We start from the raw sequence: 27,584 nt of genomic DNA, 5'->3' as shown, positions 1-27,584 counted from the left end.
AGGGAAAGAAGGAAGGAAGGAGGCACAGAAGGGAAGAAGGAAGGAAGGAGATGATTGGCTGCTTTATATTTGATGTCATAATCCCATTGAGGTAGCAGTAAGGAAATTTAACAGCCAGCTGGTTGTTCTTGGGGCATCATAAGTCTACCAGCCAGCCAGGAGCCATTTGTTCTAGAGAAGTGTAATGTGCCAAACATCTGGATGGAAGAGGCTTTCTGGAAGTCCTTAATCTGGCCCACTTTGAATTGTACCTACCTCGGTCAGCTGGAGAGATTTTTTTCTTTCTTTCTTTCTTTTTTATTATTCAATGAATTTATTACATTTATAGTTGTACAATGATCATCACAATCCTGTTTTATAGTATTTCTATCCCACACCCCCCAGCGCATCCCCCCACCCCCCCAAACTGTCTCCTTTAGAAACCATAAGTTTTTCTGTGAGTCAGTATCTGTTCTGCAAAGAGGTTCATTGTGCCCTTTTTTCAGATTCCACATGTAAGTGATAGCATCTGGTGTTGGTGTCTCATTATCTGACTGACTTCACTTAGCATGATAATTTCCAGGTCCATCCATGTTACTAAAAATGCCAGTATTTCGTTCCTTTTAATGGCTGAGTAATATTCCATTGTGTCTATGTACCACATCTTCTTGATCCACTCCTCTGTCGATGGACATTTAGGTTGTTTCCATGTCTTGGCTATTGCAAAGAGTGCCGCAATGAACATTGGAGTACACGTGTCTTTTCAAGTCATGGTTTTCTCCGGATAGATGCCCAGGAGTGGGATTGCTGGATCAAATGCTAGTTCTATTTTTAGTTTTCTGAGCAGCTGGAGAGATTTTTAATTGGGGATTTTAAGAAGGCAATCAGAGACTGACAAACTCGCTCAGCGCAGTGAGAGCTGTGAGTGTATTTTCATGCTTGTATGTACGAAGCCTGTATGCAAGAAGCCACAAGGGTATACAGAGGAATCCTCAGCATAATTTCCAGTGCTTCCTCAGTAAGGACAGTTGCAAACCCCTTAGCCAGGGTGGCTAAAGGCTCTGCTCTGCTCTGGCCAGGATGCTTTTTGAGGTGCCAATCCTCTTCTGGGTGTATTACTCCGTGTGTCGACTATTCTTGTTGTACAGCTGTCTGGGTTAGAATCTTACTCCTTAACACAGGTCAGCGCCTATTCTACTATTTGAAGAAAATCTTTTAGCCTTTGCTGACCCAACTGCATGACATTTCCTTTAAATTTTATTGGTGGGACGGCCAAGGTGCTTTGTCTCCCCTCACAGGTAGAAAACACTAATTCATCCATTTACTGTGACCTGAGTGCTCTGTACTCGCATCCTATCAGCCCCATTTGGTCCCTTTTGTTCTCTGCCACCCTGAAAAGGAGTTGTCTTCCCCCCTGTTTGAAACCAACCATCGGAGAATTCAGCAGGAGGGATCTGAGCTGAAGACAGTCTCCCCCTCTGGACAGAAGCAGGGATGTTGTTTTCTCCATCATTCCAATAAGCATTCCTGGCTCAGAGGAACAGTTCAGAATTTTTCTGTAAAATTATTTCATGTCCACTACTGACCAAACTACAAAAACAAGAGTAAAGGAGAGTGTGAGAAAAAGAATGTATATATATATATATGTGCGTGTGACTGGCTCACTTTGCTGTACAGTAGAAAACTGACAGAACACTGTAAACCAGCTATAATGGAAAAAATAAAAATCATTATAAAAACATCATAAAATTTTATTTATTTATTTTTTTGCCTTTTTGTCTTTTTAGGGCCGCACCCACGGCATATGGAAGCTCCCAGGCTAGGGGTCCAATCAGAGCTGCAGCTGCCAGCCTACACCACAGCCACAGCAACACCAGATCTGAGCCGCGTCTGCAACCTACACCACAGCTCATGGCAATGCCAGATCCTTAACCCACTGAGAGAGGCCAGGGATTGAATCCGAAACCTCATGGTTCCCAGTCGGATTCGTTTCCGCTGCGCCATGGCAGGAAAGTCCAAAAACAGTAAAATTTTAATATCGCAACTGTATCGCTTTAGCATGTAAAGAAACTACTATAAAACATTTGTAGCAAATACATATTAGAAGGAGGGGAGTAGATATAGTGGTTTTGTTTTTGTTTTGTTTGGCTTTTTGGCCATGCTCAGGGTATGTGCTTAGTTTCTGGGCCAGGGATCGAACTTGAGCCACAGCAGTAACCTACGCCACAGTAGTGACAATGCCAGATCCTTAACCACTAAGCCAGCAAGGAACTCCAGATTTAGAGTGATTTTTTTTTTTTTCTTTTTTGGGCCACACCTGTGGCAAATGGACGTTCTCAGGCTAGGTGTCACATTGGAGCTGTAGCCACCAGCCTACGCCACAGCCACAGCAATTCCAGATCCATGCCATGTCTGCGACCTATACCACAGCTCACAGCAACGCTGGATGCTTAACCCACTGAGCAAGGCCAGGGATCCAACCTGCATCCTCATGGATACTAGCTGGGTTCCTTACTGCTGAACCACAAAGGGAACTCCAAGTGTGATTTTTGAGAGCTACAAAGTACCCCTCCTATCTCAACCCAGGATTCCATCATTAGAGTTCGTTCAAAAAAGAAGGGCATCCTTGCCCTTCCGTCTTTCAGCTTTGCTGGCTGGAACATGACAAGTACTTGGCTCTGTGAAAATGGTCATTGAAGGCATGAGCTTAGGACACATTAAGCTGATGCAAAGAGGCAGTGGGAATGATCTACATTGTAAGATACTCTCAAACCCCCAGGAGAGGGACAAGGGACAGCATGAGAGCAGTCTCTAGGATGAAGGATATTAAAATCAATCTTTTAAGCACATTTGATAAACATCTGCTGAATTTCTAGTGTGGCAGAAACATCTGCCTTGATCATAAGGCAAAATTAGACTCAGTCTCTTCTCTCTAGCATCTCACGATCTATTCGGGAGAGAGAGACACAACTATGGTTCAATGTAACAAGGTACAATCGGGTAAATATAAAATGGTATGGAAACACTGGCCTTTCCTCTACCTCCTCCTCCAGCCCCCCGAAGAAAGGATGGGTGAAGTAACAGAAGAAAGCGACATTCAGAACCAGTTCTAAAAGGATAGAGAGGTGCTCCCTAGGAAAAGAAGTGAAAATGGAACAGGATGGGCAGTAACAAAGAGGCAGGAAATTGCATGAAGAGGCAAGAAATGATGAATGCAAGCCCAGTGTGAGAGTCCATCAGTTTCTTCTCTGGGGTGATACATGCTGAGCATCAGCGCTACATACATTAGCAACTTAGGTGCTAGTAATATTTTTCACCCAATAGAAAAAAAGTTAGGAGTTCCTGTGGTGGCTCAGTGGTAATGAACGCCACTAGTAACCATGAGGACGTGGGTTAGATCCCTGGCCTTGCTCGGTGGGTTAAGGATCCCGCGTTGCCATGAGCTGTGGTATAGGTCACCGATGTGGCTCGGATCCTGAGTTGCTTTGGCTGTGGTGTAGGCCAGCAGCTCTAGCTCAGATTTGACCCCTAGCCTGGAAACTTTCATGTGCCACAAGTGCACCCCTAAAAAGTAAAAAAAAAAAAAAAAATTAAAAATTTAATCCAATAGTCATCCATCAAAGTTACTAAGGACATATGACTAAGGACGCATGATATACTTGGCCCCTTATGTGTTTAGGATTTAGGGCAACACAGAAGTAGTAACACATTACCCTGGTTTTGCAATGAGCTGACAGTAGACCTTGGAGCACACTATATGTGCATTAAAAACACACACACACACACACACACACAAGATAATGTGTTATTAGGTATCAAATGACACCAAATGGGTGTCATAGCAAATTGGTGCAATAACAGTTTTAAGAAAGAGTAATAATGATCACCTATAACTGTCAGGCAGAGGGAGGACTGAGGTTGCTCCCCAAAGATATTTGGAAATTGGGTGTTACAAATTCACAGACAAGACAGACAGGCAAATACATAAATTTCAGCATGGTGGGAAAAATGTGACAATAAAGGCATGCCTGAGGATCACAGGGAGAAGCACAAAAAATCAGAAATCCAAGATCCAGGAAGTCTTCCCCAAAGAAACATCCCTTGAGCTGAATTTCAGTGGACAAGCAGAACAGCCAGATAAAAAAGAGAAATACCCACATATGTAAAGGCATAGAGACAACAGGAAGTTGATAAATACTTGGGAACTGTAAATATTGAACTTGGCAGGAGTGAAGGATGTGGAAGGGATAGGAAACGGGGCTAAAAGGAACTAGAAAGTAAAGGACCTTATATATATACAGGACCTATATATAAAGGACCTTATATGCTAGTAAAAAATGTTTGATTTTTATCATGGAAGCTTTTGGAGGGTTTTAAGCTTCGGGATGAGAGGAAATATGATAGGATTTGTATTGTAGAAAGCTCACACTAGAAATAGAATAGAATGACTTTTGATGGTTTTTTTTTAATTAATTAATTTATTTTGTCCCTTTTGCCTTTTCTAGGGCCGCTCCCATGGCATATGGAGGTTCCCAGGCTAGGGGTCCAGTCGGAGCTGTAGCCGCTGGCCTATGGCACAGCCACAGCAATGCGGGATCCGAGCCACGTCTGCAACCTACACCACAGCTCAAGGCAATGCCGGATCCTTAACCCACTAAGCAAGGCCAGGGATCGAACCCACAACTTCATGGTTCCCAGTCGGATTCATTAACCACTGCACCACGACGGGAACTCCCAAGTGGTTTCTGACTAGATAGTGGTGTGATTCGCTAAGGAAACACAGGAAAAGCAGATGGGGGGCTGTTGAGTCCAATTTGGGGGTGTGTTGAGCTTGAAGGGCACAAAGTTTCCTAAGGGCTGCCATAACAATTAGCACAAACTAAGTGGCTTCCAACAACAGACATTTATTCTCTCACAGTTCTGGAAGCTAGAGAAGCCAGCGGAGTTCCCATTGTGGCTCACTGGTAATGAGCCCAACTAGCATCCATGAGGATTCAGGTTCAATCCCTGGCCCTGCTCAGTGGGTTAAGGATCCGGCATTGCCATGAGCTGTGGTATAGGTCGAAGATGTGGCTCGGATCCTCTGTTGCTATGGCTGTGGTATAGCCCAGCAGCTGCAGCTCTGATTCAACCCCTAGCCTGGGAACTTCCATATGCCTCAAAAAAAAAAGGGGGAAGTCAGCAAAGTAGGTTGGTTCTTTCTGGAGGCTCTAAGGCTTTTAGGCCCCTCTCCTAGCTTCTGGTGACAAGTCTTGGCACTCCTTGCCTTGTAGACACATCGCTCTAATCTCTGCTTCTCTCTTCACATCATCTCCTCTGTGTGTGTCTCTGTCCTCTCCTCTTCTTAAAAGTACACTAGTCATAGGAGTTCCTGTCATGGTGCAGTGGTTAACGAAACCGACTAGGAACGATGAGGTTGTGGGTTCAATCCCTGGCCTTGCTCAGTGGGTTAAGGATTCGGCATTGCCGTGAGCTGTGGTGTAGGTTGCAGACTCGACTAGGATCCCGCGTTGCTGTGGCTCTGGCGTAGGCGGGTAGCTACAGCTCCAATTCGACCCCTAGCCTGGGAACCTCCATATGCCATGGGAGTGGCCGTAGAAAAGGCAAAAAAAAAAAACCCAAAAAGTACACTAGTCATTACATTTAGGTCACTCTAAATCTAGGGTGATCTCATTCTGAGATCCTTGACTTAATTACATCTGCAAAGACCCTATTCCCAATAATGGCACATTCACAGGTACTAGGGATTAGGACTTGGATATACCTGGGGGGGGGGGAAACGGGAGGTAGAGACTATTTAACCCACTATCAGATGAAATGAATGAATGGATAACTGTCTTCATGTTCTGACTAGTACTCTAGCCTTGGGCAGTTCTGCTTTGCACTTTTAAACATGTAACTTTTAATGACATGTAACAGACTTAAAGGCTGCATTAATAGGTAGAAAGAACAAAAACTTTAGACCAACGGACCTAGGTTCAATCCTGGCTCTTTATTAGTTGAAAGCCTGGTTATCTGTTTAACCTCTATGAGCCTTGATTTCTTTATTTGTAAAATGGGGATAATACGACCTATCTCATAAGACCGCTGGGAGAACTGGACTTGAAATACTACTTCAGGAAAAAGGCTGGAAGATGAACACATCTGGGACTGACTCCATTAACACTGTGCTCCCACGAGTGAATTTATTTATTTTTTATTTTTTTATTTTTTTGCTTTTTAGGCCCATGGCACATGAAAGTTTCCAGGTTAGGGGTCCAATCAGAGCTGCAGCTGCCAGCCTACGCCACAGTCACAGCAATGCCAGGTCCAAGCCTCGCCTGTAACCTACCCCACAGCTCACAGCAACATCAGATCTTTAACCCACTGAGTGAGGCCGGGGATCAAACCCACATCCTCATGGAGGCTAGTTGGATTCATTTCCGCTGTGCTACAATGGGACTCCCACAAGTGAATTTAAAGACTCTACAGTAATTGGCATCCAGGAGAATAGTGAGTGGAGATCAGCAAGAAGGAATCTAGGAGAAGGTGATTTTTTTTTTTTTTCAGATAGCCCAAGGGGCTTGTGGCATCAGGAAAATCAGGTATCTCACCACCTAAGTGGGAGAGAGGTTGGCAAAATCAAGGCAGGGCTGCTGGTCTTAGAAACTGGAGTATCAGGCAGATTTCTAAGACATTAAGCTTCATTATTATGTGAGGCATTGGAGATAAAAGGATGAATAGGACATGGGCCTTTCAGAAAGAGCTCCCCATTTTTTAGATGAAGTCAGATAGGCAAACAGAACACAGTGCAATCTGAAGTGCACACACAGAAGACTTGGAGCAGAGCTAAGAGACAGACCAGCTAACTGCCTAGGTAACTGGGAAGGCTTTAAACAGAATATACTATGTGAATGGATTTATGGAGGATGAGTCACAGTGTGACTGTCAGAGAGAGAAGGACTTTCCAAGCAGAGGAAAAAGAGGCAAAGCATAGGAAGTAAGGGGCACAGGACCAGAACTGGAGATCCGAAGTAAGGATCAGTCCAAAGCCAAGTTATCTCAATGGATAATTAGGACCACGGCCAGACTATTAACAGAGACTTACTCCTAACTCCAAAGCATTGGGCTACAACTTACAGTCTCCACCCCACACCGCCCCCCCATCCAGGGCATATATGGAAGTTCTTAGGCCAGGAATCAAAGCTGAGCTGCAGCTGCAACCTACAGCACAGCTGCAACCTACGTGCAGCTTCAGCAACACTGGATCCTTAACCCACTGCATCACAGCAGGAACTCCAATAACTTAGTCCTTCTAAGATGAGGATTGAGGTCTGTCCTAAATATCCAGGCAGGAGTGCATATAGAGACTCAGGGCAATGGCTTCCAGCATTTGGGGAAAAAAGACATGCAGAGACTGATGACCAGCTAGGTGTTGATATTAGCCAAAACCAGAGGACAGGAGTGAAAAGATTATGATAGCCAAAACCAGAGGAGAGGAGTGAAAACATTATGAGGACTTACCACCACTTGACAATGTCAAACTTAACAGCATCCTCTGATGTAAAGCAGGCAGAGGCAGAGCGCGATATTACAGCTCCAGTCATCAAAAAGCATTCCGGCTTAGTTTCTGGAGGAAGGAAAATTTGGCCAGCAGGTCTGTTTGGTGTTTCCTGCTGAGTTAGGCAGGCTTAGGGCCCAGAGGTGCTTAGAAGTGGTTTCAGCCGCGCGAGGAACAGTTCTTGCACTTTAGTTGCCACTGCTTTTTTTTTTTTTTTTAAACTAAAAGGATTATTGGATTATGATAATGACATGGAACCAGGAATGTGTACTGAAGTTACTGGTATAGCTGAGTGGCTTCCTGGTGTGCAGTTAATATATGTTAAATCAGATTCCCCAGGAGATACATCCATACTACCGCCAATACCAAACGGAGACTCCATCTCCAATATCACAGAAAAAAAAAAGCATCAGACTTCTTCAGCCCTTCAAAGTTAAGAAGCATCCCGGAAGAGAATGTATGTCCTCCTTAAGGAGTCTCGATTTTCAAGATTTAAGCTGCCTAATAGCAACTCCGTTAACTTCTGTCCTCAATGTCACTACCACCTTCCTCTCCCATACGTATGTATTAAAACACCCCCTTTGCACCCAGCCTTGGAGAGCCTGGCCCGTGAAGAAAGAAGGACGCGGCTGGCACAGTCTGTCGTGATGGGGCTTGGAGGGAAAAGGGAGAGGAGTCCTCTGTATTTTAAAGACGTCCTTTTGGAAGAATCCAGCGGCAGCAGGAGGTCGCGAGGAATCCCGGAGCAGGACAAAACGCGTTCCGAGGACACTGCCCGCGCGCAGGGGCGGACGGAGGCGACCTCCGCTGCCCCCGCGGGCTCCGAGCCTCGCTGCCCGGGCGGGGCGGGGTTGGGGTGTGAGCGGCGGGCCCCCCTCCCATCCCTCCGCGGCGCAGGCGCAGACACGCGGGGTGCGGCCGCCGCGGGAAGGGAGACGGCGGCGGCGGCGGCGGTGGCGGCCGGCGCGGGAAGATGGCGGCAGCGGCGGCGGCGGCCGCGGCCGAGCAGGTCTGTGAACCCCGCCGTATCTGGGAGCCGGAGGGCCTGGGGAGGCCGGGGTCCTGTCGGTGGGGCCGGCCGTAGGGTTGGCGGGCGGGAGCTGGGGCGCGAGGGCCGGCTGGGACCTGGCTCCGTGGGGCGGGCGGGGCGGGAGGAGCTGTCCGCAGCCCAGGATGCTGGCAGAGGCTGGCGGGGACCGGGGGCAGGGGCTCCAGGGCAGGGGCTCCAGGGCGGAGGAGGGAGAGCCAGCCTCGGCCCTCGGCCTGACCTGCCTGTCCGCCGGCGGCGTGAGGAGGGGTCGCTGTCCTGAGGGCCCCAGAGACGACCGTGTCAGCCCGGAGCGTGCGCCGTCCCGGTACTGGGGACATGCCCAGCTCAGTGGCTGCGAAGACGCGGGTAAAAATAACCTCAGTCCGGGAGCCGCGAGCCTCCCCTGACACCAGCCAAGAGATAGTCAGCTGTTGCCTGGGTGTCAGTTTGCAGCCACTTCTTGTTTCTGCCATCCCCATGTGCAGGCATCCAATTCGGAGACTTAGTCACCAGTATAAAACTGTCTCCTATCCAGCTGCTTTAAAAATCATTTTTTAAAATGCTTTATCAAGTATTTCCTGATCTGCATTGTAAATTTATAACTTAGAGTAGTTTGAGAGTCTATTACAAAAAGCAAGCTATACGTATGTATACATATACATACATTTACAGACACACAGACATATGCATACATCTAGTTACTTCGGGTGACTTTTTATAATAAAAATAATTTTGATAGTCTCTTTTCCCCCTTAACAGTTCTTTACCTTTGAAAAGAAACTATGGCAGTATAGTTTCTTTGAAAAAGTCTCATTCTTCAACATCATTCAAAAATAAATAAGGGTCTGGAGTTCCCGTCGTGGGTCAGCAGTTAGCGAACCCAGCTAGCATCCATGAGGACTCAGGTTGGATCCCTGGCCTCGCTCCGTGGGTTAAGGATCCGGCATTTGAGCTGTGGTGCAGGTCGCAGACCTGGCTCAGATCCCATGTGACTGTGGCATAGGGCGTTGGTTACAGCTACGATTTGACCCCTAGCCTGGGAACCTCTGTATGCCATGGGTGCAGCCCTAAAAAGACGCAAAAAGACAACAGCAAAAAAAGACCGAAACAAAAAATAATAGTAATAAAATAAGTAAATAAGGGTCAAGTTGCCAACATTCTGTTTACAGAAAATCTTTTCTGGAAAGGCTTTTTTAGAGACATAGTAGATAACACTGAAAACAGTCATTCTGAGGGATGTAAAAAAATAAAAGGCATGACATCTGCCTTCAAAGTTTAAAGTCAAACTGCCAGATAGATGCAGAAAAATCAGGTCGAGATAGTAGGCGAGCTACAGATCCTAACAATAAGATAAAACCTAAACGAATGAGTGAAATGGAAAGGAGACAAAGCTTCTTGCAGTTGTTGCAGTTAAAATTGTTCCTGATTTATCAGTGCCTGTTTTAGATGGTTCTTTTTTTCATCTACGTCACCTGTTGATGCTCTTGACGTTCCACTAAGCTCCTAGTCTTGCTTTTCATATGGACTAGACAATCTGATCCATCCCTCAGTCTCCAGAGTTAGGTATTTATGTCTCCAGCCTGAACTTAACTGAATTTTTCACAGGCAACCCAAACTCAAAAATGTGCAACACTGGATTGCATCATAGTCACCATGAAAAGGGCTGCAACCATCCAACTCACTTGGTTTACCTCACACAAACTTGGGAGCAGGGCCAGCTTTAGGGAGCTCAGAAGGGACCTGCATTTGGTTTCATGCTCTGCTCTCCCAGGCTTGACATTTGAACAAAGGGCCTCACATTTTCTTTTTGCTCTGGACCCCACAAATTATGTAGCAGGTCCTACTTGGGAGTCATCTTAGATCCTTTTATGTCATACTCACATCCAGTTAGTCACCAGGTCCTGTCCGTTCTACCTCTTAAGACCTCTCCTGGTCTTGGCTTCATCTGCAGGGTGGAAGCTCAGTCACGCCCTCATCTGGACTGTTAGAGAATCCTGCTCTTGATAGCTTCATCTCTGTGCTCTTCTATTCCTGTGTGTGTGTGTGTGTGTGTGTGTGTCTTTTGTCTTTTTAGGGCTGCACCTGCAGCATATGGAGGTTCCCAGGTTAGGGGTTGAATCAGAGCTAAAGCTGCCAGCCTACACCACAGCCACAGCAACTCGGGATCTGAGCTGTATCTGCGACCTACACCACAGCTCAGGGCAACACCAGATCCTTAACCCACTAAGCAAGGCCAGGGATCAAACCCGAAACCTCATGGTTCCTAGTCGGATTCATATCCGCTGCGCCACGACGGAACTCCTGTGCTTTTCTATTCCAGTTTGTCTCTTTTTGCTGTCATGCCAATCTGATTATATCACTAGCCTATTTTAAATCCTCAGTAGTTCCCCATTGCCTTCAGGATAAAGTCTGTCATTCTTGATGTGGTACTTACGTCCATTCATTTCCTGGCCCTGAACCACATCTCTCACCTCAGTTTTTGTGCCATTCCTATACTCATCCTCTCACTGTACACAAAGAGTGACCAAAATTGGTTTGCACGGAGATGACTTGTGCTCAGAGTTTCCATGTTGTTAGCTTGGCCTGGAATGCCTTTCTCTGTACTTTGTTTGGCTAACTCCTGTTTGTTCTTCAAGATTCAAAACTGAAATTCCAACTTTTCTTAAAAATCTTCAGCCGATCCCCCGCTTAGTAAGTAGAGTGGCATTCCTCTTAGGCACTCTTGTCAGCATCGTATGCACTGCTCTGTGACAGCACTTGCTGTGCTGAACTGTAATTGCTGGTGCCCCTGTTTATCTATTCCACTGGCCCATTAGTGAGTTTGTTGAGGGTAGGTGCCATGCCTTGCTCATCTCAGTAGTCTGGAGCATCTGGCATATGATAACTCCTCAATAAGTGATAAATGCATCGAATGAAATATTACAATGTGCATGAATTGGCAGAGAAAAGTAAAGAATGCATCCCAGGAAAGTAAGATTTGTCCCATCTCTCTTTCATATAGACCTATATTCAAACTCTGGCTAAGACTTTTTTTTTTGCTATGTCCACAGAATGTGGAAGTTCCTGGGACCAGGGAATGAACCCACACCCCAGCAGCAACCCAAGCTGCTGCAGGAACAGTGATGGATCCTTAACCTACTGCGCCACAAAGGAACTCCAAGACTTTTATTTTTTATTATTATAGTTGATTTACAATGTTCTGTCAATTTCTGCTCTACAGCAAAGTGACCCAGTCATACATATATATGCATTCTTTTTCTCATATTATCTTCCATCATGTTCTGTCACAAATGACGGGATATAGTTCCCTGTGCTACACAGCAGGACCCCATTGCTCATCCATTCTAAATGTAATAGTTGGAGTTCCTGGCATGGCGCAGCAGAACCAGATTCGACTAGGAACCATGAGGTTGCAGGTTCGATCCCTGGCCTCGCTCCGTGGGTTAAGGATCTGGCTTTGCCATGGCTGTGGCATAAGCCAGCAGCTGTACCTTCGATTCCTTTGACCCCTAGCCTGGAAACCTCCATATGCTGTGTGTGTGGCTCTAAAATTTTTTTTAAAAAAGGCAAAAAAAAAAAAAAAGTAATAGTTTGCATCTATTAACCCTAACCTTCCAGTCCATACCACTCCTTTCCCCTCCTCCTTGGCAACCACAAGTTTGCTCTCCATGTCTGTTAGTCTATTTCTGTTCTGTAGATAGGTTCATCTGTGCTATATTTTGGATTCCACATATAAGTGATACCATATGGTATTTGTCTTTTTCTTTCTGACTTACTTCACTTAGTATGAGAATCTCTACTTCCATCCATGTTGCTGCAAATGTCACTATTTTTCTCTTTTTTATGTCTGAGTAGTATTCCATTATGTATATGTACCACATCTTCTAATCCATTCATCTGTCAGTGTACATTTAGGTTGTTTCCATGTCTTGGCTACTATGAATAGTGCTGCGATGAACATAGGGGTACATGTCTTTTTGAATGAAAGTTCTGTCCAGATATATGCCCAGAAGTGGGATTGCTGGATCATATGGTAGTTCTATATTTAGTTTTCTGAAGAAGCTCCATACTGTTCTCCATAGTGGTTGTACCAATTTACATTCCCACCAGCAGTGTAGGAGTTTCCCTTTTTCTCCATACCCTCTCTAGCATTTGTTATTTGTAGTCTTTATTAATGATAGCCATTCCAGCTGGTGTGAGGTGGTACCTCTTTATAGTTTTGATTTGTATTGCTCTAATAATTAGTGATGATGAGCATTTTTTCATGTGCCTGTGGGCCATCCATATGTCTTCTTTGGTGAAATGTCTATTTAGGTCTTCTGCCCATTTTTTGTTTTTTTGGGTTTTTTTGTTTGTTTTGGTGTTTTTGTTTTTGTTTTTGTTTTTTTTTTGCTGTTGAGAGTATGAGTTGTTGGTATATTTTGGAGATTAAGCCCTTGTCAGTTGCATCATTTGCAACTGTTTTCTCCCATTCTGTAAGTTGAAGACTTTTTTATTTAATGTCTTTATCGAGCACTATTTTGTTTTGTTTTGGCCATGGTGTGCAGCTGGGATCTCAGTTCCCAGTCTAGGGATTGAACCTGGGCAGCAGCAGTGAAAGAAAGTGCTGAGTTCTAACCCCTAGACCACCAGGGAACTCCCTGGCTAAGATTTTTCAATTGCCCATCTCTCAGCACTGTCATAAGCTTTTACTGTGTCTGTGAAGGTTAGAAACAAGCACACTTCCCCAAAGGTATTTTACTGCTTTCAGCTGAAAAACTATCAAAATGCATATTCAACCCTAAAATGTTTGCAGTGTCAGTGCACCCTCATAGGTGTCGCCCCTCATGTCGAGGTGCACAACCTATGCAACTGTATTCAGCAATTCATTTTGTGTTACATCTGTAAAGTAGATTGGGTGAACATCTACAGAGCCTTTATACTGCTTTGTGGAATTTACAGTTTTGTGTCTGCCACATTACTCAATGATTATCCCTGTCTTGCTCCATTTTCCGTAAGCCTTCAACTAGGCTGCTACCCCTGCCACCACAATAGGATTCTAGGTGCCCTCTCCACTCTTTCTTGGTGGATGACCTTGCCTTTTACACACCCAGGAAAAAGAAGAATGTTTTCTTTTCTTGGTGTGAACCATGTCAGTGAAGTGGGAGCTCCACTGTACTGTTGGCCCTGGAACAATGCAGGGGTTGAGGGCACATCTCCATGCAGTCAAAAATCTACGTATGACTTTTGACTCCCCCAAACCTAAAGTAATAGACTCCTTTGACCAGAAGCCTCACTGGTCACATCAAGAGTTTCTGTCATGGCTCAGTGGTTAACAAATCTGACTAGGAACCATGAGGTTGCAGGTTCGATCCCTGGCCCTGACAAGTGGGTTAAGGATCCGGTATTGCCATGTGCTGTGGTGGAGGCCAAAGACACGGCTTGGATCCTGAGTTGCTGTGGCTCTGGTGTAGGCCGGTGACTACAGCTCCGATTGGACCCCTAGCCTGGGAACCTCCATATGCCATGAGTGTGGCCCTAGAAAAGACAAAAAAAAAAAAAAAAAAAAAAAAAAAAGAGTTGGAGTTCCCATCGTGGCGCAGTGGTTAACGAATACAACTAGGAACCTTGAGGTTGCGGGTTCTATCCCTGCCCCTGCTCAGTGGGTTAACGATCCGGCGTTGCTGTGAGCTGTGGTGTAGGTTGCAGACTCGGCTCGGATCCCGCGTTGCTGTGACTCTGGCGTAGGCCAGTGGCTACAGCTCCGATTCGACCCCTAGCCTGGGAACCTCCATATGCCGAGGGAGGGACCCAAAGAAATAGCAAAAAGACAAAAAAAAAAAAAAGATTAAAAAAAAAAAAAGAGTCAATTAGCATGCATTTTTTATGTTATATGTATTTTCTACTGTATTCCAACAATAAAACACGCTGGAGAGAAGAAAGTGTCCTTAAGAAAATTGTAAGGAAAGAGAAAATACATTTGCAGTACTCTATTATCTGTACTGTAGGTTTCTATATATGTCATCTGTTTACAAGATGAATCACCTGTCAGTACCTACACCAGTATTGTCCTATATAGTACAAAACATTATAGATGTTCTACGTATTACTAACATTAGCCATCAAAAATGAAAAGATAATGGGAAAAAGAAAAATTCATGTCTATTTACCTGCATGGCAATTCATGCATTGATCATGAAGAAGCATCAGTACGGTTGCTTTATGGTAGCCTAGTGTAATCATTACTGTTCCTTCACAGTAGACCATATACTTCAGAATGAATTGTAATAAAATTTTTTGTGGTGTACAGCATCACAGTCATATTCATAGTATCTTTTTTTAAAAAACCAGTTGCATGTGATGATAGACTGATAGGCAATTTCTCCAGCTACGAGAGAGAGACAGTATGGTAATGTAATTCTTTGAAAACAATGTAAAAAAACAGTAAGAAAACTAACATTATTAATTTTATGTTAAATATCACTCACCTTATATACCTACATATATTTTGTACATTTATGACACACCTAACTTTTTCTTAATTTTGTTGATATTCCTAGGCTATACAGTTCATCTGCAAGTTTTTCAAATTGTTGCAAATCTCCCCAAATTTTTCCAATAGATTCACTGAAAAAAATTCGCATGTAAGTGAACCGTGTTGTTCAAGGGTCATCGGCACATTCATGAGAGAAGATGAAAGAAAAAGGAAAAAACATCTTAGTGTTATTTTGAAAATAAGGTTTACCCTCCAGACACTTAAAATGTTTCAGGGGACCCCTCTAGGGCTCCCCAGCCCATCCCTGGAAAACTGCTGATCTAGGATAATGTTAACTTCAGCCAACTGGAGTGATAAAGTGTATCAGCCTTTCCAAATTCTTTTTATATAAATGAAAAATATACATATAATTAAACAAATCATTACAAATCATTAATAAAAATAAGATTACCCACTGTAGAATGTGTATGTCAACTCTTCTCCCAAATGAGCAAGCTGCTCGCTTTACAGAAGGTAAGACTATTCAAAGCAGAGAGTGGAAATATCTTATCAAGGAGTCACACTGAAGGTTCTCTAATACCCTTCTCAACACAGTCGTGTCCTTACTTGGAGCCTGCAGTTCAGCATGACTTGAGGTTTATCAGTGGAAAATATATCACTAACCAATTCAGCTTTCTTTAGTTTAGTTATGCATTTGCACTTAATAAATAGGTGCATCCAAAGGAGAGGATATAGCTGTTCTCTTGTGTTGTATTTTCTTTTTAGCAAAGTTCCAATGGTCCTGTAAAGAAGTCCATGCGTGAGAAGGCGGTTGAGAGAAGGAACGTCAACAAAGAGCACAATAGTAACTTTAAAGCCGGGTATATTCCAATCGATGAAGATCGCCTGCATAAGACAGGGCTGAGAGGGAGAAAGGGCAATTTAGCCATCTGTGTGATTATCCTCCTGTTTATCCTGGCTGTCATCAATTTAATCGTGAGTATTTAGTACAGAATATCCTTTTCTTAATTACCGGGGGGAAGTTTTCAACAGTTTTTCAGTGAAATCTTGGACTTTGTTTCTGTAATTTCTTTCGGGACCTCTTTTCTCTTTCCTATATGGAAAAAGTCTAGCTTTATTGTGCTTTGCAGATAGATATTTCATTTTTTTTTATATAAATTGAAAGTTTGTGGCAACCCAGCCTCAAGCAAGACTATTGGTGCCATTTTTCCAAGAGCTTTCACTCAGTTCATGTCTCCATGTGACAGTTCGGTCATTCTTGCAACATTTCCGACTTTTTCATTATTAATATATTTGTTATGGTGATCTGTGATCAGTGATCTTTAATATTACCATTGTAATTGTTTTGGGTTGCCACTAACCACGCTCAGGTAAGACGGCAAACTTAATTGATAAACGTGTGTGTTCTGACTGCTCTGCTGACCCTGTCTCTCTCTCCTCCGGCCTCCCTATTCCCTGAGACACAACAATATTGAAATTAGGCCAGTTAATATCCTTACAGTGACTTCTGTGTGTTCAGATGAAAGGAGGAGTTGTAGGTATCTCACTTTAAATCAAACGTTAGAAATGATTAAGCTTAGTGAGGAAAGCGTGTCAAAAGCCAAGAGAGGCCAAAAGCTAGTCCTCTTGTGCCAAACAGTCCAACTGTGTCTGCAAAGGAAAAGTGCTTTTTTATTTGTTTCTTTTTTGGCCACCCTGTGGCACATGGAGTTGCCAGGCCAGGAATCAGATCCTAGCCACAGCTGCAGCAACACCAGATCCTTAACCCATCATGCCAGGCCAGGGATCGAACCCACATTCCAGGGCTCCCAAGACACAGCCCATCCTGTCGTGCCACAGCGGGAACTGCAGAAAAGTTCTTTAAGCAAATTAAAAGTGCTGCACCAGGGAACACATGAGTGAAAACAGCCTTATTGTGATAAGGAGAAAGTTTGAGCGGTCTGGGTAGAAGATCAGACCAGCTACAATGTTCCCTTAGGTCAAAGCCACATCCAGAGCAAGACCCTAACTCTCTTCAACTCTGTGAGAACTGAGAAGGTGAGAAGGCTACAGAAGAAGTTTGAAGTTGACAGAGGTTCATTCCTAAAGTTTAAGAGACAAAAAGTTGTCTCTGTAACATAAAAGTACAAGATGAAGCAGCAAGTCCTGATGTAGAAGCTGCAGCAAGCTACCCGGAAGATCTTACTAAGATGAGAAATGAAGGTGCTTACACTAAACAAATTTCCAATGCAGACCAAAAAGCCTTATATTGGAAGAAGATGCCATCTAAAACTTTCACAGCTAGGGAGAAGTCAGTGCCTGGCTTCACAGCTTCACGTGGACAGGCTGACTCTCTCCTTAGGGGCTAATGCAGCCAGTGACTTTCAGTTGAAGCCAGTGCTCATTTACCATTTGGAAAATTCTAGGGTCCTTAAGAATTATGCTATATCTACTCTTCTACTCTGCCTGTGAACTATAAATGGAACAACAAAGCCTAGATGGCAGCACTTCTGTTTACAACATGGTTTGCTGAATATTGTAAGCCTACTACTCAGAAAAAAAAAAAAAAAAAAAAAAAAGATTTCTGTCAAAAAAAAAATTTTTTTTTTTTTTTTTTGTCTTTTTAAGGCCACATCCAAGGCATATGGAGATTCCCAGGCTAGGGGTCTAATCGAAGCTACAGCTGCCAGCCTACGCCACAGCCACAGCAATGCCAGATCTGAGCCTCGTCTGCAACCTACACCACAGCTTATGGCAATGCCAGATCCTTAACCCACTGATACAGATCTAACCTGCAACCTCATGGTTCCTAGTCAGGTTCATTTCTGTTGCACCAAGACGGGAACTCCTTCTTTCAAAATGTTCATTTCTGTTGCACCAAGACGGGAACTCCTTCTTTCAAAATATTACTGCTCGGCAGTTCCCATCGTGGCGCAGCGGCAATGAATCTGACTAGGAACCATGAGGTTTCGAGTTCAATCCTTGGCCTCATTCAGTGGGTTAAGGATCCGGTGTTGCTGTGAGCTATGGTGTAGGCCGGCAGCTGTAGCTCCAATTGGACCCCTAGCCTGGGAACCTCCATATGTCATGGGTACAGCCCTAAAAAGACAAAAAACAAACAAACAAAAAAATCACCAAAATATTACTGCTCATTGACAATGCATTGGCCACCCAAGAGCTCTGATGAATGTACAGTGAGATTAGTGTTGTTTCCGTGCCTACTAACGCAACATCCACTCTGCAGCCTGTAGAACAAGGAGTCATTTTGATTTTCAGCTCTTATTATTTAAGAAATACATTTTGTAAGGCTATCGCTGCTATAGATAGTGATTCCTCTGATGGTCTGGGCAAAGTAAATTGAAAAGCCTCTGGAAAGGGCTCATTCTAGATGCCATTAAGAACATTAGTGATTCATGGAAGGAGGTCAGAATATCAACAATAACAGGAAGCGTTTTTTTGGTTTTGTTTTTTGCTTTTTAGGGCTACATCCATGGCATATGGAGGTTCCCAGGCTAGGGGTCCAGTTGGAGCTACAGCTGCCAGCCTATGCCACAGCCATAGCAACATCAGATCTGAGCCGTGTCTGCGACCTGCACCACAGCTCACAGCAACGCCAGAGCCTTAACCCACTGAACGAGGCCAGGGATCAAACCTGCAACCTCATGGTTCCTAGTTGGATTGTTTCCATTGCACCATGATGGGAACTCCAACAGTAACAGGAGTTTGAAAGAAGTTGATTCCAGCCCTCATGGATGACTTTGAGGGGTTCAAGATTTCAATGGAAGAAGTAGCTGCAGATATGGTGGAAACAGCAAAAGGACTACAATGAGAAGTGGACCGTGAAGATATGACTGAATTGCTACAATCTCATGAGAAAGCATTAAACTCTGAGGAGTTGCTTCTGTCGGCTGAAAAAAAAAAAAAAAAAAAGTATAGTGTGGGAATTGTGAGTTATGTTTTATTGGAGGCAGGAGTTCCTGTCCCGGCTCAGTGGTTAACAAACCCGACCGGCATCCATGAAGATGTGGATTCAATCCCTGGCCTCGCTCAGTGGGTTAAGGATCTGGTTGCTGTGAGCTGTGGTGTAGGTGGCAGGCGCCGTTCAGATCCCATGTTGCTGTGGCTGTGCATAGGCCGGCAGCTGCAGCTCTGATTTGACCCCTACCCTAGGAACCTCCATGTGCCATGGGTATGGCCCTAAAAAGACACACACAGACACACACACACAGATTTCGACTATTACATAAACTTAGTTGATAACGCAGCAGCAGGCTTTAAGAGGACTGACTCCAGTTTTGAAAGAAGTTCTACTGTGGGCAAAATCTATCAAACAGCAGTGCATGCTGCAGAGAAATCATTTGTGAAAGGAAGAGTCAGTTAATGCAGCAAACTTCATTATTGTCTTATTTTAAGAAATTGCCACCCCATACCAGCCTTCAGCAACCAGCACCCTGGTCAGTCAGCAGCCATCAGCATGGAGGCAAGACCCTCCACCACCAAAAAGATTACAATTTGCTAAAGGCTCAGGTGATGTTAGTATTTTTTAGCAATAAAATTTTTGTTTGTTTGTTTGTATTTTTAGAGCCACACCTGCGACATATGGAAGTTCCCAGGCCAGGGGTCCAATTGGAGCTGTTGCCGCCTGCCACAGCAACATGGGATCCGAGCCATGTCTGCTACCTACACCATAGCTCACAGCAACTCTGGATCCTTAACCCACTGAGTGAGGCCAGTAATCGAACTTGCAACCTGATGGTTCCTAGTTGGATTGTTTCCGCTGCGCCACAATGGGAACTCCAGCAATAAAGTGTTTTTTAATTAAGGTATATACATTGCTTTTTAGACATGATACTGTTGCACACTTATATTTACTTGGAAATCAAAAAAGTTTGCGGGACTTGCTTTGTTGCAGTATTCATTTTATTGGTGTGGTCTGGAACAGAGCAACAATATCTCCAAAGTACGCCAATGACCCCCTCCTAACCCTGCACCCAACCAGGGGCAATTCTTTCTGCCTGAGGATGTTGCCCAGAGGAGGGGCAGGATGGGTTTCTGCACTGAATGCAGCGAAGTCTACATCCCTAGCACTGAGACTCCCTGATCCTCCTCCTCCACCTGCAGCTCCCTGCCCAGGCTTACAACCCCCAGCAAGAGACAGAGTAGCCTTCTCTGCTATTCTTGGGTGTTTTTTTTGTTTGTTTTGCTTTTTAGGACTGCACCTGCAGTACATAGACATTCCCAGGCTAGGGGTAGAATCGGAGCTTCAGTTGTCGGCCTACGTCACAGCCACAACAACGCCAGATCCAAGCTGCTTCTGAGACCTTCCCCACAGCTCACAACCGTGAGTGTATCCTTAACCCACTGAGCAGGGCCAGGGTTGGAACCCACATCATCATGGATACTAGTCGGGTTTGATGCCAGTGAACCACAATGGGAACTCCAGCTTTTAGGTATTGCAGTTAATACCTTGATAAAAGTAAAATTGCTTTTGTTTATGAGTGAAAAATCAATTAATGTATTCATCTCACTGATGAAACTTTTAGGAAGTTTGATCCTTTGGCAACTGTCTTTTCTGTGTTTTCTAATTATGTTAGATGCGCAACACCTATTAACAGTATACTTGATTTCTTTTTTAGATAACACTTGTTATCTGGGCTGTGATTCGCATTGGACCAAATGGCTGTGACAGCATGGAATTTCATGAAAGTGGTCTGCTTCGATTCAAGCAAGTATCTGACATGGGAGTTATACATCCTCTTTATAAAAGCACAGTGGGAGGAAGGCGAAATGAAAATTTAGTCATCACTGGCAACAATCAGCCTGTAAGTAACAATGTAGTTAATGTAAATTGAGAACCATTAGAGAAAAATTCTTTGTAAAAACCTAGAAGGAGTTCCCTTGTGGCACAGCAGGTTAAGGACCTGGCTTTTCACTGTTGTGGCACGGGTTCAGTCCCTGGCCCAGGAACTTCCACATGCCACAGGCACAGCCAAAAAAAAAAAAAAACCCAGAACCTAGAGTTGATTATGGAAATGGATATTTTCCTTTAGAGAAAACTCATAAATATATTTAGTAATATTGCTGGTCTTCTGATCTACTGCTGTCAGATACTTTCTCTCTCTCTCTCTCTCTCTCTCTTTTTTTTTTTTTTTTTTTTTTTTTTTTTTTTTTTGCCTTTTAGGGCCGCACCTGCTGCATATGGAAGTTCCCAGGCTAGGGGTCAAATTAGAGCTACAGCTGCCAGCCTAAACAACAGCCACAGCAACATTAGATCTGAGCCGCATCTGTGACCTACACCACAGCACACAGCAACGACGGATCCTTAACCCACTGAGCGAGGCCAGGGATCGAACCCGCAACCTCAGGGTTCCTAGTCGGATTCATTTCCACTGCGCCATGATGGGAACTCTGATATTTTCTTAATATTCTTGATTTTGTTCCCTGGCAGCATTTTCTGGGATAGATATAGTTACTATAAGAATACATAGTTTACTCTTTTCCCCTCCATATGAGGAAACCACTTAAAAGCACACCTTCCCGGGTTCATGTACCCTCCATGATCTGGGATTCTGGAAGAGAATATGCCAGTCTAGTCAGTGGCAACCCCTGCCAAGTGACTACTATAACATAGGTGTTCAACTGACCAGAACCTCAAGGAGGCATCGTCACTGTTCCCCTCCCACCCCCCCCAGCTTAGCTCTGGGTCCCTGTGCTCTGTTAGCGGCTAGTTCTGCCAAGCATTACAGCAGATAAGCATGTAAGCCCTCATTTTAAAGAGCCCTTCTCCTACCTGGGTGGAGGGGCTGAAACAGACAGTTAAAATTATTTAAAGTTAAGTCTGTTATTATACTGTTTTTTATAATGTTCTTCTGAATTTTGGGTTCAGTCTTCTTTGAAAACATGTTCACGATAAAGTGTTTTTCTGCAGATTGTTTTCCAGCAAGGGACAACAAAGCTCAGTGTAGAAAAGAACAAAACTTCTATTACAAGCGACATTGGTATGCAGTTTTTCGACCCAAGGACTCAGAATATCTTATTCAGCACGGACTATGAGACTCATGAGTTTCATTTGCCAAGTGGAGTGAAAAGTTTGAACGTTCAAAAAGCATCTACCGAAAGGGTATGATATATTTTTCTTTGCTTTATCAGTGAAGAGAATTATTACCTAAAGTTACAAAGTGGGGGGAGGCAGTTTTACTGATACAATGCTGTGAAGGAATTAACTCCAGAACAGTGGAAAGGATTGCTTCTGATTTGTCCTTATCTAGCTTGTGTGATCACTGTCAAAACATTTCTTTGTCGAGACATCTATACAATGTGAATAAAAATATCTGCCTTCCATATTTTGTTGTCGAAATTCCCATTCCTCCATCTCTAATAATAATTCTAACTTTAACTTAAAAACTCTCCCTCACTACTTTTTTTTTTTTAATTTTCAGATTACCAGCAATGCTACTAGTGACTTAAATATAAAAGTTGATGGACGTGCTATTGTGCGTGGAAATGAAGGAGTATTCATTATGGGCAAAACCATTGAATTTCACATGGGTGGTAATATGGAGTTAAAGGCTGTGAGTATTTTTAAGGGTTTAAGAGACTTATTAGATTCTTGGTTATATAAATCCATTTGTGGAAAGAATACAGTTATGAAAATGATAATGTAGTTGCATATTTTTGACATGGAAAGATGTTCAAAATGGATTATGAGGGGAAAGTCATAAAACAATCTGTGAAATCTCATTTTTATTTTTTACTTTTATGGCTGCACCTGTGACGTATGGAAGCTCCCAGGCTAGGAGTTGAATCGGAGCTGCAGCTGACAGCCTACACCACAGCCACAGCAACACATGATCCAAGCCGCATCCAGGACCTACACTGCAGCTTTCAGAAAGCCGGATCCTTAATCCATTGAGGGGGTAGGGATTGAACCTGCATCCTCACAGAGACAACGTCAGATCCTTGTCATGCTGAGCCACAATGAGGACTCCATTTTTATTTTTCAGATTATGTGTATGTTTATAAAAACCTAGAAGGGTTTACCAGAATGTCAACAGTGGTTAGTTATGACTGGCAGGGCTTTTTATTTTCTAAAGCTTTTTTTGCATAATGATGCCTGTATTATTTTTAAAGGCGAACAAACAAAGCAGGAGTTCCCTTCCTAGCTCAGCAGTTAACGAACCTGACTAGGATCCATTAGGATGTGGGTTCGATCCCTGGCCTTGCTCAGTAGGTTAAGGATCTGGCATTGCTGTGAGCTATGGTGTAGGTTGCAGATGCAGCTTGTATCCTATGTTCCTTTGGCTGTGCTGTAGGCTGGCAGCTGTAGCTCCAATGAGACCCCAAGCCTGGGAACCTCCATATGCTGTGGGTGCGGCCCTGAAAAGCAAAAAAAAAAAAAAAAAAGGAAAGAAAGAAAGAAAAACAAACAAAAACAGCTCCCAAAAGAGAATTAGGGAAGATCAAAGTAAATATCCATGCCCTGGAGTTGACGGAGCTTTTTTTCAGTTAAAGACTTTTCACATCTCTTCCTGATTTTGTATCTAGTGATATGAAAATCAATCATCAAATACACAAAATATATTTTTATTTATACATCTGTTATATAAAGGAAAAAGATTTTGCCTTTACTATACCTGTCGAAAAGTGAAATTTTCTCTCTGCCTCGCATGTTATATCTGAACTTAAATAGGTAATATATTTCATATAAGGGAGCCGTAAGTCCAAAAATATTTTACTTGCTCACAATTCTGGTAAAGCATATGTGTTCAAAATGTCTATATGCTACCTAAGTAAACCTAATTAAATTTGTTTTACAAAACATTAAGTGACAAAAGTGAACTTAACCCTAAGGACTTTAAAAAAAATTAATCATAGGGAGTTCCCATTGTGGCTCAGTGGTAATCAACCCAACTAGTATCCATGAGGATGTGGGTTCAGTCCCTGGCCTTTCTCAGTGGGTTAAGGATCCAGCGTTGCTGTGAGCTGTGGTGTAGTTCGCAGACACGGCTCGGATCCTGTGTTGCTGTGGCTGTGGTGTAGGCCCAGAGCTATAGCTCCAATTCAGCCCCTGGCCTGGGAACTTCCATATGCCACAGGTGCGGCCGTGAAGAAAAAAAAAAAAAAAGGCAAAAAAAAAAAACCCTAATCATAGTTCAAAAAAAGTTAAAAAATATAAGTTTTTTCACTTCCATAAATACCTTTCCCCTTGAAGAATATGTTCCAGTCTCTAAATAATGAATATGAACCTAAAATGTGATTCTTTCCAGAAACTCAGTAGTGATGCTAAGTATTTTTTGTATGTGCATTGTAGAAGGAAGCCATTCCTCTGAGAGAATAGTATTGTTGAAGAATGGTCACAGTGTGGCTGTTGTTCAATGCATCAGAAACCCAAAGAAGCAAGAGATGTTATTGATTTGTTTCTAGCCATTAGCAAGTTATAGACCTATAACTTTTAGGTTATAACTAAACCTAAATCTTTTTCATTTTTTCTCTCTGAAAAATCTACCTGTTGTTCATATGACAGTATTAAATACTTTAAAATATGTATACACTGTTATCAATTTCTCCACAGTTAAAAGAAAAAGAAGCCAGTATGGAAAAGATAATTAGTTTTATGATGCAGGTACTATCAGAGGTTAGTTTTTAAGTGTATGGCTAATTACTAGAAAGAATTTTATCCCTTAGACTGCTTTAAAAAAAACTGCTGGAATTCCCCGGTGGCCTAGCAGTTAAGGAGTCAGCGTTGTCACTGCTGTGGCTTGATCCCTGGCTCAGGAGCTTCCACATGCCGTGGGCACGACCAAAAAAGAAAACTGCTAAGATGAATATGATATCACTTATATATGGAATCTAAAAAAATAAATGAGTAAATCTGTATACATAACAGAAACAGATTTGTAGATGTAGAAAACAAACTTACAGTTAGCAAAGGGGAAAGGGGGATGGGGAGGGATAAATTGAGAGTACTGCACTGATGGATATAAACTACTATATATAAAATGGTAAGCAACAAGGTTTATGATATGGGATTTACTGTATAGCACAGAGAACTATATTCAAAATCTTGTAATAACCTATAATAGAAGATAACCTGAATATACATATATATATATATATATATATATATATATATATGGATCACTTTGCTGTATACCTGAACTAACACAATATTATAAATTCACTATACTTCAATTAAAAAAAAAAAAACTGCTTTAGCAATTTAAAGAAAGTAAAATTACATGACCACAAGATGGCAGTGTGGGAAAAATTTGAAAATTCCATGTACTATCACAACATCGTCAGCTGTTTCCCTTACTTCATGATGAACTTTCATTGCTTTAAATCCCCACTATGAGCTGATGACGCTCAGTTTTGTAACTCCTGCTTTGATCTCCCCTCTGAACTAAGATTCACATCTTTAGCTGCCTTCTCGCCTGCTCCACTCTAACATCTAATAGACATCTCAAACTCCCAAGTCTAAAGTCTTCATACCCTCCCTCCCTAAATGTGCATTTCTTTCAGTGTGTCTTATTCTCGTTAAGTGGCACGCATTCGTTTATCAGCCTTCGGGCTCTACCTTCAGAAGATGTGCAGAATCTGGCTGATTCTCATCACTGCCACCTCCACCACCACCGCCATGGTATAAACCACGGTCCTCTCCAGCTGCCGTGCAAGAACAGCCTTCTCAGTTGGCTCCCTGCCTACTCGTCTCACCTGTATTCGGTTCTTCTTACAGCAGCCGGAGTGATCCTTTTTAAAAGATGATGTCACTCCCCATTCAGAACCCTCTAAATGGCTTCCCTTCTGATGCACAAAATCCAAAGTCCATTCCCTGGCCTAGGTATCTGGCCCCTGGCGATTTCTTTGACACATCTCCTACCAGTTGATTCCCTCCCTCCCTCCTTCAGCCATGCTGGCCTCCTCTCTGTTTCTCTGTTCCCAGAATGCCAGGCTCATGCTTACCTTGGGGTCTTTTCGTGTGCTCTTTCCTCTGCCCAGTTATCCACATGCCTCACTCCCTCCTGTCATGCAGTTTCAGTGGACTGTGACCTCATCAGAGAGGCCTTCCCTGAGCATCTTCCATAAAGTAGAACTCCCACCTGGTCACTGTCTCTACTTACCCTGACTTTCTTTCCTCTCAGGATGTCCTATTCGTTTTACCTGTCTAGGTGTTTATTGTCTGCCCCTCCCCAGTAAGATGTCAACCTTCTGAGGACTTGGACTTTGCCTGACTATCCCAGCATCTGGAATAGAATCTAACACATAGGAGACATTTAATAATTATTTGTCGAATAGATGAAAAGAAGACAAGGAAGGAAGGGAGGGGTTTAGGAATTCCGGAAAAAGAAAGGGCCTCTAAGCAATGAGGTCCCACTGTACAGCACAGGGAACTATATCCAATCTCTTGGGATAGAACACAATGGAAGATAGTATGAGAAAAAGAATATAGGAGTTCCCGTTGTGGCTCAGCAGTTAACAAACCCGACTGATATCCATGAGGACACAGGTTCGATCCCTGGCCTCGCTCAGTGGGTTAAGGATCCACTGTTGCCGAGAGCTGTGGTATACGTCACAGACATGGTTCAGATCTGGCATTTCTTTGGCTGTGGCATAGGCCGACAGCTGTAGCTCCAATTAGGCCCCTAGCTTGGGAACCTCCATATGCCTCGGGTACAGCCCTAAAAAGACAAAAAGAAGGAAAAAGAATATATATATATATATATATATATATATATATATATATGTATGTGTGTGTGTGTATGTATGTATGACTGGGTCACTATGCTGTACAGCAGAAATTGACAACACTGTAAATCAACTATACACTAAAAAAAAATTTTTTTTAAAAAGATCTGCAGTGCAAGAATATTCCTGGGATGGTGGCTTGAGAAAAAAGAACCTCTAGGCTGTTTTGAGTACCTAGTCTTCAAAATTAATATGATTTGGATCTTCATTTATGATGTTGCAAAAAAAAAAAAACATTGGAAATTAAAATTACTTTTCTCTAGGCAAAAAACAGTCTTTTGCTTCTCATCATCAGAAACATATCAATCAGTAACTGTTAAAACTCTCTTAGGAAGAAACAAATGCAAATGATCCGAGACTGTATAGGCATCAGTCTTCTTATGTACTTAGGACTTTTGATATGATTTTTAACCCTTGAGAAATAAATTGATACACGTCACGAATAATTACTAAAAGCTCGCTAGTTGAACCTTGACTGGTTTTGAACTTTTTGTTATGGTGGTTTTGGTCATGACCTTACTCTTTCTTACTGCCTTCGATTCTTGCTGATATTGCAATGAGTTTGGTTTATTAACTTTGGTCTAGTCCCTCCTCGTAGATGTAGCTAAACAGTGTGCTTGTTCTCCTGATAGGAAAACAGCATCATCCTGAACGGAACTGTGACAGTCAGCACCACTCGCCTGCCCAGTTCCTCCAGCGGAGACCAGTTTGGCAGTGGTGACTGGGTGCGCTACAAGCTCTGCATGTGCGCTGACGGGACCCTCTTCAAAGTACAAGTGACGGGCCAGAACATGGGCTGCCAAACCTCAGACAACCCCTGTGGAGACACTCGTTAG

At 43.2% G+C, this 27,584-nt stretch overlaps 2 protein-coding genes across 2 annotated transcripts; one reads left to right on the top strand and one right to left on the bottom strand.

The window, feature by feature from the left end:
- Positions 1–273: 273 nt before the first annotated feature.
- Positions 274–8,904, bottom strand: LOC146400430 (uncharacterized). Its single transcript, XM_084972043.1, has 2 exons — positions 7,483–8,904; positions 274–1,569 (listed from the first exon to the last, which is right to left on the bottom strand). The coding sequence occupies exon 1, from the start codon at positions 8,885–8,887 to the stop codon at positions 8,207–8,209; it is 681 nt and encodes a 226-aa protein (XP_084828169.1). The 5' UTR covers positions 8,888–8,904; the 3' UTR covers positions 274–1,569; positions 7,483–8,206.
- SGCB (sarcoglycan beta) lies at positions 8,493–27,584 on the top strand. Its single transcript, NM_001114287.1, is given in 6 exon segments — positions 8,493–8,528; positions 15,790–15,999; positions 20,640–20,825; positions 21,932–22,123; positions 22,443–22,574; positions 27,381–27,584. Coding segments are annotated over 6 exon segments (960 nt in total).

Source organism: Sus scrofa, chromosome 8 (genome assembly GCF_054392235.1).
Source record: "Sus scrofa isolate SSC_HxYL_T2T_F1_AM1 chromosome 8, Sscrofa_HxYL_maternal_Yorkshire_Landrace_v2.0, whole genome shotgun sequence".
Classification (NCBI taxonomy): Eukaryota; Metazoa; Chordata; class Mammalia; order Artiodactyla; family Suidae; genus Sus; species Sus scrofa.
This window is presented reverse-complemented; position numbering and strand designations above follow the sequence as displayed.